Raw genomic sequence first — 12,334 nt, forward strand, 5'->3', positions numbered from 1 at the left:
CATTTTATTGTATTCCCACTGGTACGCGGGTGAAACTGCGGGGCGTCCGCTGAAGTGTTTTTCAGATAGCATGCGTGCGTATAGCATTCATAATACGTACTATTATAGTGAATCATGGCAAACTTTCAAGAGTGAAACGAATACGCCATAGGAATCATTTGCTTACTCTGAGTGCCAGTTCGTAAGATATCAAAACCTCAATTAATTACCCACATTACTATGTATTAGCAATCCAACACGCTTCCCAGTAAATCTATGACTTGCGAACACTACACCGAAAGTGAGTAGTTTATACTTTATACCGAACGCGACGTTGTTCACGGTCGATTCGTAACCGAATTTCATTAAAGCGGCCAGCAAGGCCGGTCACTCACATTAGCAATCTAAGACGTGCGTAACATGGTGTAATGTGTGACTCACACGTTGTGTACTGAACTGATTCACTTTCACGTCTTTATCTCGTAGACTCTTACTCGTGTCTATACTGTTTTTCTTTAACCTATCGCGTCATTAAGGCCTCGCGCGCGTTGAATGTGGATTGAGCAAAACATTAAATAGAACCTACGTAATCAATGGTACCGGTATAGTACACCGAATAGTGAGCGATATCGTCGAAAACCTCAATCGGTCCAGCCGGGGATCGAACCCAGGATCTCCGTCTTGTAGTTCTACCGCGCAACCACTGCGCTACGGAAGCCGTCAAACGCTTAACTTCCTCGAAAATAGTTTCATTATCTAGAGTCTAGACTTATAATAAGGAAGGACTTCCTTTATCTTTTCTATTTGGGTAAAGGAGGGTTTAAACGTGTCTACTATGCTAGTTAATATTTAATTTAGAAAAAGTTTTGGTAGTTTGTAGATAACAAACTAGTTTGTGGTAACTGCACCACGGAAAACGTCAATTGAATTAAATAATCATATATATTTTGACAGCCCAGCCGTGATAGCCCAGTGGATATGACCTCTGCCTCCGATTCCGGAGGGTGTGGGTTCGAATCCGGTCCGGGGCATGCACCTCCAACTTTTCAGTTGTGTGCATTTTAAGAAATTAAATATCACGTGTCTCAATCGGTGAAGGAAAACATCGTGAGGATATAGTGCATACCAGAGAATTATCTTAATTCTCTGCGTGTGTGAAGTCTGCCAATCCGCATTGGGCCAGCGTGGTAGACTATTGGCCTAACCCCTCTCATTCTGAGAGGAGACTCGAGCTCAGCAGTGAGCCGAATATGGGTTGATGACGACGATATATTTTGAGTGTGCATCTTTTACATTAAATTTAATTGGATTATACAAAAATATTTTTTTTTTTTAAATTAAAATTAAATACGTATATTCTCAAAGGACCAAAGGTAGTCAAAATAAGGATTAGAACCATAGCTCTAATATCTCTATTTTTAGTACAAATAGGTAACCTTATTAAATAGCAAATTGTCGAAATTACGAGCAAACAATAATTTGTTAGTCTCTTTTTTTGATATTGCCCTGTGTAGACTTACCACTTATAACATTGATGTAAATGTAGTACTTACATAGCTACTTACGCTATTCAGTATTCATTGTAATTAAACCACAGAATAGCTAATAGTACAAGATTCCATGAAGAATTTTTTTTATTACTTGGTCCTTCAATTCTAGACTTGCGTCACATCATCAATTCATCAAATAAGTCAGGCGCTTGCAAGCCAGTAACACTCCTTTGTAGTAGTATCTAAGGAGTATCTCTAAAATATATATCTCTAAAACATACATCCAAACATAGAACCTCCTCCTTTTTGGAAATCGGATACATCTATAAAATTAAACCTGTAGAATTACCATTTAGGCTCTAGACCGCTGGATACTCTTAAAATAAAAAAAAATAATAAAAAATACATATTTAAAATTATAAAAACTACAAGCTCTTAGCGATGTAGGTAATTGCCAACCGTTTTACATCCAGGTTAGCTGAACGATGTATCGATTTTAACACATTTAGTGCTCACTACTCGGATCCGAGTTGGGAGGGGGGATAGTAGCGGTGCCGCGCACTCGGATCCGAGTGACCGGCCTGTGCATTTTGTAGTAGTCAGTAAGCCGCCGGCGTTTGAGGTGAGTTTATGTTGGTTTGCGCGACCGCTCTGAAACATATTCAACTTACGAAAACGCGTATTGGTTTCATTATAACAGTGTAATTGTGACTTTTACACACGATCGTATCAAAGCTATTTTTGCACTAAAATGGACAATAAGGCTGGACCGTCTGGAAGTAAATCTACGAGTAGTTCTAGAAAAAAGCGTCGGCAAAGTGATGACTATGAGTCTGACTATAGTGATGAGGATGTGTATTCTCAAAGAGCTGATGAAGACTCTTCAAGTTCAGAGGACTCTTCTAGTTGCGGCAGTGATGATAGTATCTTTGATACTAGACTGAAGCAAAAGACGACCAGCCGTGTACCACCAGCTCAACCTTCAAGGTCATCTGCCCCAAAGACGACAAGCCATATACCACTAGCTCAACCTTCAAGGTATGACTAACTAATGATGTTATGAACGCATGACAATAAATATTTGAAAACAATGTGGAAAATGAAATCTCCGAGTGGGAATCGAACCCGTTCCTTCAGGATTCCATCCTTGACACTTTAATCACTAAGCCTCAAAAGCCAAATTCCTCATTGCTTTGAACCGTCTCAAAGAGGTGTAGTTACCATCAAAAAATGCTTAAAAATATTTATTATGAAATTAAATTGATTGAACTCAATAATAACAGTAAATTGTACTTAATTCCATTTAATTTTATTTAAAGGTCACCTGCCTCAAAGACAGTCAGCTGTGTACCACCACCTCAACCTTCAAGTTCATCTGCATCAAAACGTGGTTTATGTGAGTCAGATGGAAGGGCTATCATTCAATGTAAGCGATTAAGACCTTCATTTAGGGATGGCCCCACGCGTAATAATTCTACTCAATCGTTGAAGTTACCAGATCTAAATAGTTCCTCAGCATCGAAGTCAGCGCCTCGACTACTGGAATTTGATGGAGACGGTAGCTTTGAATTCAATTCTGAAATTGACTGCCGTCCTACATCGCCGAATATCGTACAGGACTATGGAGATTTTTTGCCGGATATACCAATTAACCCTACCAGTTCAACACCTAGCGTATCTCTTCTGAGATCCGATGCGATCACCCCCAACCTTTCGCCAGAACGTGATGACGTCTCTCCATCAATTATGGCTGTTCGGAGATCTGGAAGTCGTACTCCAGACTTACCCGATGATTTTTATCTATCACCCAATAACTCACCCTCTGGTCAAGGAGCCACTACCACCTGGAGCAGTGATCCAAGCTCCATGAAAAGCTTAGAGTTTACTAAGGAACAGGAACTCTTAGTGCCGCCTCCAACTGATCCTTACGAAGCATTCCGACTAATGATTGATGACGAGTTGTTAGATCTTATAGTTCGCGAGACCAACGCGAACGCAATAAGAGTCGGTAATGCACAAAACGTCAAACAAAACTCCAGAATAAAATCTTGGAAAGATTTAACAAAGGAAGAACTGCTGACATTTTTAGGACTCCTTCTTCACACAGGAACAATTCGACTAAACCGTTTAAGTGATTATTGGAAACGACACTATTTGTTTAATATTCCATGCTTCGGACAATTCATGTCACGAAATCGTTTTTTACTTATTTTACGATGCCTACACTTTACGTCTGTAACCAGTGAAGAAGACCGTCTCAATAAAATCCGACCATTCATGGATCATTTTAACAATAAAATGAAAACTATTTACTGTCCAGGTAAAGAGCTATCATTGGATGAGTCCATGGTATTGTGGCGCGGTCGGTTGCTGTTCCGACAATATATAAAAAACAAACGACATAAATATGGCATTAAACTCTATGTTTTAGCAGAACCAGATGGTACGGTCTTGAAATTTCAAGTTTACGCCGGTGCTAATGATGAGACATCAGGGCAAGGACATAGTAGTAAGATTGTCTTCAAACTACTAGAAGAGAGACTGGACTGTGGCCATCATGTATACATGGATAATTATTATAATTCTTATGGCCTGGCTGTGAAATTGCTAGATCGACAGACATACTGCACAGGAACGTTAAGAAAAAACAGGAAAGATAATCCCGTCGAAATTGGCTCTGTTTCACTGGAAAAGGGAGAAAACAAATCCTTGTTCTTGAACGGCGTTCATGTCGGAAAATGGAGGGATAAGCGATACGTTCTGTATATTTCTACAGAACACGGTAGTGAGATGATGGAGACTACTTCCAAAAGAGGATCTATAGTAGTGAAACCAATGGCAATCGTTCATTACAATAATTTTATGTCGGGTGTTGATCTTCAAGATCAGATGTTGGCATACTATCCAGTCCAAAGGAAGACGCTGCGTTGGTACAAGAAGCTGTTTGTGCATATGCTGCAAATGAGCCTTACTAATGCATTGCACTTGTACAATACATTTTCGGCGAATGACAAATTAAATCTATATGATTTCCGTATGAAGATACTGGAGAAGCTTTTACCTGATCCTAATGATGTAAATCGACGCAATGTTTTGAAAGTGAAACACGAACTCACAAAAATAGAAAAGACCCGGACGAGAGTTAAGACAGTAGGAAGAGTCACGAAACAAACTATCGAAGTGGTCCGAAAAGAATGCAAAGGTTGCAAATCACAGAAAAAAAGGGTGCAAACAATTTATGAATGTAAGCAATGTGAAGGTTCTCCAGGTTTCTGTACAAAATGTTTCTGCCTAGCACATTCATAATTGTTTTCATTAAATTTTATTGTTTTGTTACCTATGTGGTTAAAATTTTCAGAATATTTTTTATTCCTTTGTACCTTTATGTGAGTGACTCACCTTTATTCTGTGACAAGTTTTCAATTAAACTTATAATTATTACGTACTGATACTTTTGATTGTATGGCTTTGATTTGATTTTTGATAAATATTATTGTATCGCTCAGATTTATGAATGTCTTCCTCAATAAATAATTATTCAAATGCGCATTATATTTTATTTACTATCTATATCCCTATGTTACTTAGGGATAATATAGCATTTAAAATGTAAAAGAATTATCGAAATCTGTGGAGTAGTTCCATTCCAACCATTGCTGTCCCTTACGCTCGGATCCGAGTGACCGGCACCTGGCGCGCTATGTGCCTAACACTCGGATCCGAAAAAGGTTATTTTTTATTAAAAAAATAATAATAACAATATACTTTCATCCATATTTTTAAACATACCTATATACTTAATCAAAATACGCCTTAAAAAAATTTGGTTTCTGCCTAATTATTTTAATAATATCTTAAGCAGTGAATGTGTTAAACCGATCAGGAAGGCTCAATTTGTCGGCGCTACTAAATCATTGTACAAAAGAGCCGCTCGCTCTAATTCGATGTGTCCAAATTATAAAAAACGGCGGATAAAAACCACTAGTATCAGTATGTCCAAGCTAGTTATAATATCAGGACACCTATATAAAAAACTAGCAGACGCCGCGCGGTTTTACCCGCGTGGTTCCCGTTCCCGTGGGAATACAGGGATAATATAAAGCCTATAGCCTTCCTCGATAAATGGTCTATCTAACACTGAAAGAATTTTTCAAATCGGACCAGTAGTTCCAAAGATTAGCGCGTTCAATCAAACAAACAAACAAACTCTTCAGCTTTATAATATTAGTTTAGATACGATTGTAAGCTATACTTACAGTAATAAAATAATAGTAGGTAATTTACTTGAAAGTAAACAAGTTTATAGAGAAACATAAACGTTGAATCACTTAACCGACCTATTTTTAGATAGTATGGTGAGTGTGAAGTATATTTCACTAGATGTATTCATCATCATCAGCCGAATATCACAAGAATGAATGTATAAAAAAATATTTACTACAATTACCAGTACTATTGGTATTATTAACTTGGGTCAGTAAAATTAATCAAGTATATTATGTAAATCATTTACTCCTTGGGACGTTCCTACATATTCTGACTATATTGCTACACGGATACCTTTTTGAAGTCTACGTTTATTTATTGTTAAGTGACTATGTATGCAAAAAAGTTTTGAATTTTACTAATCAATAAAAGCTAAGGATATTACCGATAAATACAAGGCTTAAGCTTAATGCATTATAAGGTCAAATAATAATATATCGTCGGGTTAAAACTAGGGCTAAACCATAATATTAATTTTTAAGTTTACTGGATGTCAAATGTTAGTCAGGGATCCGTAGAACATTTTGTACAACTAATTACTATCAAGTTAATTTTTCGTGAGTAGCTTCATCTCGATGAAGTCAACGGTACACTATTTTATTGAAGAAAATTCTGGAAGCTAACTAAGTTACTAGGAAATAAAAAATCAACAGCAAAAAACGTCTGGTTAGTAACAACTTTTGATAAACTACCCTTCTCCTATCTTGTATCAAATAACGAGGTTATTAAAAGTTGCTACTAACCAGCTGTTTTTTTTACTGTTGCTTAATTAATACTCATACAACTTAACAGCCACAATGTCCTACAAATTGCATGGTACATTATATCGTTCCGACGCTCAGTAATTTTCATTTCCTGGTAAATCAATTAGGTACCAAAATCAAGAATTTTCGTGTATAAAAAAGTTGATCATCTCATCGAGATGAAGCTACTCACGAAAAATTTACTTTATAGTAATCAGTTGTAAAAAAAAATGTTCTACAGATCCCGGACTATCTGTGATATCAATATAATGTTCATTAGTTATTAGTTATTACCATACAGGGGTAGCATATCGGTGACAATAGTTTGTAGTGGAACATGCCATTTCTATTGCCTTGCCACTAAGATATTCGTATGGATTACTTTAATAGTTCATTAATGTCAGGGTCGAAAGTAAAGTAATCCAGCGAGCAATATTGGAAGCAATTTTAAAATGATGATGTGCCATCGTGAGGTCTTACTATGGAAGTTTATAAATTATTATCGTATTTATAAATTATTATCATTTCTTATTACTTTTCATTACTCCTCAATGCAAGGAAACCATAAAACGTAGTGTTATATAAAATCGTCAACAATAGGTTTAACTTTAAATTTATTTTAATCTATTTTGAAGGATGAAATACGACAAGTTAACAAACTACGGATAGCAAAACTTTTCCTAAATTAAATACTTATTAACAAGCATAAAACGTAAACGTAAATAAAGTAAACACATTAAAACCCTGAAACTACGGATAGCAAAACTGTTCCTGAATTAAATATTAACTAGCATAATAAACACATTAAAACCCTCATTAACCCAAATAAGATAATGGAAGTCCTTCCTTAATAAAGGTCTAGAGAGTTACTATTTTTTTTTACTCTTTACAAGTTAGCTCTTGACTGCAATTTCACCTGATGGTAAGTGATGATGCAGTCTAAGATGGAAGCGGGCTAACTTGTTAAGAGGAGGATGAAAATCCACACCGCTTTTCGGTTTCTACACGACATCGTGCCGGAACGCTAAAACGCTTAGCGGTACGTCTTTGCCGGTAGGGTGGTAACTAGCCACGGCCGAAGCCTTCCACCATAATATTACTAAATTAACTAAGAAATTGGTAAACTTAAGATACTAGTAAATTATTTCTAAAGAAAATAAGCGAAAATTATTATTTAGTTTCCTAATAATCATATAATACGTAAAGGGCTGCACGCAGTAGGGGATGACTGTCTGTTTGGAGTATATTACCGAAATTTCGATCATAATAATACAGCCGTCTGCAACCATATGTCGTGTTCGTTACTAATGCACCCACTTCCCGTTAGCCACGCTATGCGAAACTGTTCACGGTAACGGTTGCCTTTAGCTTTGTTGATCGGTATTATTTTGACCTATCTATAAAGATCCAACTGTATTGTTGGTCCAGCAGTAGTGGCTCTGTGAATGTATTTTCGGATTACGAGGACCTGGGTTCGAGTACTCGGTAGGACTGTTGAACTTTTTGTTGAACTGTTGAGCCCTGAGTTGGGAAGTTGGTAAAGTTACAGTGGGTCGGTAAAATGGGTTGTTGTTGATGATGATAAAGGAAATTCCCCTTTTCAACATATTATGTAGTTGTAAACATGAGATTTGGTTAGACACAGCCCAATGCTCCAATGCTTGTTGGATGGGGCCTTAAGAACTAGTGATCATTATCAACCCATATTCGGCTCACTGCTGAGCTCGAGTCTCTTCTCAGAATTAGAGGGGTTAGGCCAATAGTCCACCACCTGGCCCAATGCGGATTGGCAGACTTCACACACGCAGCGAATTAAGAAAATTGTCTGGTACGCAAGTTTCCTCACTGTGTTATTCCTCTAAATAAGTTTTACTTCAACAAATATTTTTTGACAAAAACGTCTAATATAAGCCACCCCAAACAATAAAGCTTCACACATTCAAACAGAAAAGCTCATTAGCAAAGCCGCCTCGCCAAATGTTGTTCATGATGAGTTACGATTTGTATTGACGCCATGTTGCGAATAAATACTGGCAAATTATAGCCCACCTGGCCTTCTTGCTGGCTCGTAGATATCGTACGATCTACGCAGGTTTAGGGTTCCGTGTAAAACAAACTATTTATTTAGTACTAGCGGACGCCCGCGACTTCGTCAGCGTCGAATTCAGTTTTTCTCAAAGCCCGCAGGAGCTATTGATTTTTCCGGGATAAAAAGCCTATGTGTTAATCCAGGGTATTATATATCTTCATTAAAATTTCAGCCAAATCGGTCGGGTAGTTGCAGCGTCAAAGAGTAACAAACATCCATACAAATTTTACAATATTAGCAGGACTAGCGCCGGCAACTCTGTGACTGTGTTGTTTTTTACAAACCCCACGGGAATCATGGATTTCAGATGGATTTAAAGTAACCTATGTTCTACTCCAAGGAAGAGCTTTTATGGTATTGAGATAAATTATCTCTATACCAAAAAAGCTCTTAAGCAATCAGCCCTTGGTCTTTATTTCTACCCCTTCCTATATTTACACTGGCAGTGCCTTGATCACCGTGGTGGATTTGTGGCCATTCGTTTGGTTTTGTCTCTTGCTATTTATAAATGCATCGGGATTTATAAAACGTGTGAAGATATTGAAATATAATACTAAAATAATGATTGACTTGACTTGACTGAAAAAAAAAGTAAAGGTACGGAACCCCAGATAAAAACATTTTATAGAATATTTTGTTGTTAGCACACGTGTTAACAAACCGTGTTGAATTTGTGTCATTAGTGGGTTCAAGCATTATCGCCGCACCAGCTGTTGTCTTCCTTAGAACTTTCTTTGTAATAGGATGTATAATTCTGAATTCCTCCTATACCTGTCTACGACTATTACATATGTTTTGCAATTTCTCCTGTACCTACCTACAACTATTACATATATTTAGCAATTCCTCCTGTACCTACCTACAACTATTACATACATTTTGCAGTTCCTCCTCTACCTACCTACAACTATCACATACATTTTGCAATTCCTCATGTACCTACTACTTACAACTATTACATACATTTTGCACGACATGTCACCCTATCAAGAACAGGAAGTAACGATTATGTTAATTTTAATTATCATGGTACACAATATATTTATAGCTACTTATTATTTTTCAAGGTTGCCAAAATTAAACTACATTTCATAATTAAACTGGCCAACGCCCGCAACTCCGTTCGTGTGGATTTATTTCTCTAACAGCCAGTTTCTTCATGTAAAGCTAAATTAACAACAGTAAAAGTAGTAAGTAGTAAAGAAGACTTTACTTTTCAGTGAATAAGACCGTCACTTTTGATTTATGACGTTACTTTGACTGTTACTTGCGATGAAGAAACTGGCCGTAAGTATACCAAATTTCATCAAAATCGGTTAAGTGAATTATCCATGAAAAGGTAAATAAATGAGCTTTTACTTTGACTAACACAGGGAAAGTCTCTTGCCTACTTTCTCATAGATAGTTAAGCCATAAAAAAGGTTAATACATAAGATTAAATATAAAAGTATCTACCATAATCTACCTACGGGTTAAAATTAAATAAATTAAAATGATTATAGTCGTGAAGTTTATACTCGTATTTTATTTTTATGTCAGCTATTACATCGACTAAACTATTATATTATTTTACATAATAGTGTAATATACAAACTGCAAAAAATGTAAAAATTATTCACATAATGGTGGAACTTTAAGTTTTTTTCCGACCATCAGAGGAAGCTAAATCGAGTAAATTAAATAACATTAGCTGTCCATAAGAAATAAGAAAATTAATAGCCGGTATTATGCTGAAGATGACAAGACAATTTCCGTAATAAATAAGTGCATAATAATGCGCATAAATCAACATGGGCGCCGCACGAATTCTTATAATGAACTAATCCCTACTAATATTAAAAACGCGAAAGTTTATAAGGACATTGTACATAGATGTTTGTTTACACTTTATCACAAAACTACTTAATGGATTTGACTGAAATATGGAATAGATAGGACGAAGAACCGATGGACGTTAGGTTACAAGGTGCTGGAATGACGACCTCGCATAAAGCGCAGTGTTGGTCGAGCACCACCAGGTGGACTGACGACATCAAGCGATTCGCAGGGATTCGCTGGATGCAGGCGGCTCAGTATCGTGATGTTTGGAAGTCCCTACAAATGGCCTATGTCCTGCAGTGGTCGTCCATCGGCTGGTAAGATGATGATGGAACCTATACACAGTGTTAAAATGTAGATATACCTATATAATGTAGATGTTTTTTGACGGCCTCCGTGGCGCAGTGGTATGCGCGGTGGATTTACAAGACGGAGGTCCTGGGTTCGATCCCCAGCTGGGCAGATTGAGATTTTCTTAATTTGTCCAGGTCTAGGCTGGTGGGAGGCTTAAGCCGTGGCTAGTTACCACCCTACCGGCAAAGACGTACCGCCAAGCGATTTAGCGTTCCGGTACGATGCCATGTAGAAACCGAAAGGGGTGTGGATTTTCATCCTCCTCCTAACAAGTTAGCCCGCTTCCATCTTAGACTACATCATCACTTACCATCAGGTGAGATTGTAGTCAAGGGCTAACTTGTACAGAATAAAAAAAAAAAAAAAAAAAAAAAAAAAACCTACCTATATCTTAACACGGTGGAATTTTTTTTGAGATAATAGTAACCATGGAGTTTTAACGGGATAAAATATCCCGTTAAAACTCCATGGTTCCCGCGGGATTTGTGAAAAATTGAATATCACGTGGACAATGTCGGACCACAAGGTCCGATCGGGCTTTAAAATACTTGGCTTTTCTTTCTTCTAAGATATTTTCAGTAAAATTTCTCAGTCTGGAGTTGGGAAATTAGTGATGTACACCCCAATGACTTGGAGAGCAAGTCAGGCCGTTGGTGTATGTCACTATCGTTACCTTGTGATAGTGGTCGATAAAGAATTTAACATTATCGTCCTAACTCCTAAGCCCGCCAACCTGCATTAGGACAGCGTGGTGGATCTCCCACCACCCTTACACTACACTTCCCTAGTCATTCTATAGGTAATGGGCCGTAAAATAGGCTGTATAAAATGATTTTGTTACGTCGAAGTTATTTGATCGGCTCAATACTAAAATGTAACAACATCTTAAATATAATACACATTACAATCATTACTTCCTCTAGCACTAGACAGTTTACATTTCTGGTAAATTTCAGGAAATTCAAGACACTGAACAGAACTTTCTATATGTTATAAATTATACGATGGTGCAATTTCATAACTAGGTTAACTTTAAAAGTAAATATTAGCGCATTTGCCCCGTTACTCCAGTGGTTAACTTATGTGTCTTGGGATTGGAGTTCCTGGGTCGGGCTATGAAATTAAATATTGAGATTTTTCTTCTATCAAAAAATTTTCAAGTGCTAAGTTGGAAAGTTTTTTTTTATTACCTATTATTCTCTACAAGATTGCCCTTGACTACAATTTCACCTGCAGGCAAGTGATGACGCAATCTTAAGATGGAAGCGAGTTAGCTAATTTGTTAGGAGTAAGATAAAAATTTTCTTACACGACATTCTACCGGAACGCTAAGTCGCTTGTCGGTACGTCTTTGCCGGTAGGGTGGCTAGCTAACTAGCCAGACCTGGACCAATTAAGAAAACCTCAATCGGCCCAACCAGGAATCGAACCCAGATCCTCTGACTTATTAATCCACCGCGCACACCACTGCGCCACGGAGGCCGTGACATGGTGGTGTTACCTCAGACACCACGGCATGTTATCGGGTAAAGAGTCAAGCATTATCGCAGCGTAGTAGGACTAAGCTCTATATCCCATTTTCTATAAAAACGAAA

General features: G+C 37.4%; 1 protein-coding gene across 1 annotated transcript; it reads left to right on the forward strand.

The window, feature by feature from the left end:
• Positions 1-1,966: 1,966 nt before the first annotated feature.
• Positions 1,967-4,775, forward strand: LOC128198527 (piggyBac transposable element-derived protein 4-like). Its single transcript, XM_052884442.1, has 2 exons — positions 1,967-2,507; positions 2,789-4,775. The coding sequence occupies exons 1-2, from the start codon at positions 2,221-2,223 to the stop codon at positions 4,773-4,775; spliced, it is 2,274 nt and encodes a 757-aa protein (XP_052740402.1). The 5' UTR covers positions 1,967-2,220.
• Positions 4,776-12,334: the final 7,559 nt, after the last annotated feature.

Source organism: Bicyclus anynana, chromosome 11 (assembly GCF_947172395.1).
Source record: "Bicyclus anynana chromosome 11, ilBicAnyn1.1, whole genome shotgun sequence".
Classification (NCBI taxonomy): domain Eukaryota; kingdom Metazoa; phylum Arthropoda; class Insecta; order Lepidoptera; family Nymphalidae; genus Bicyclus; species Bicyclus anynana.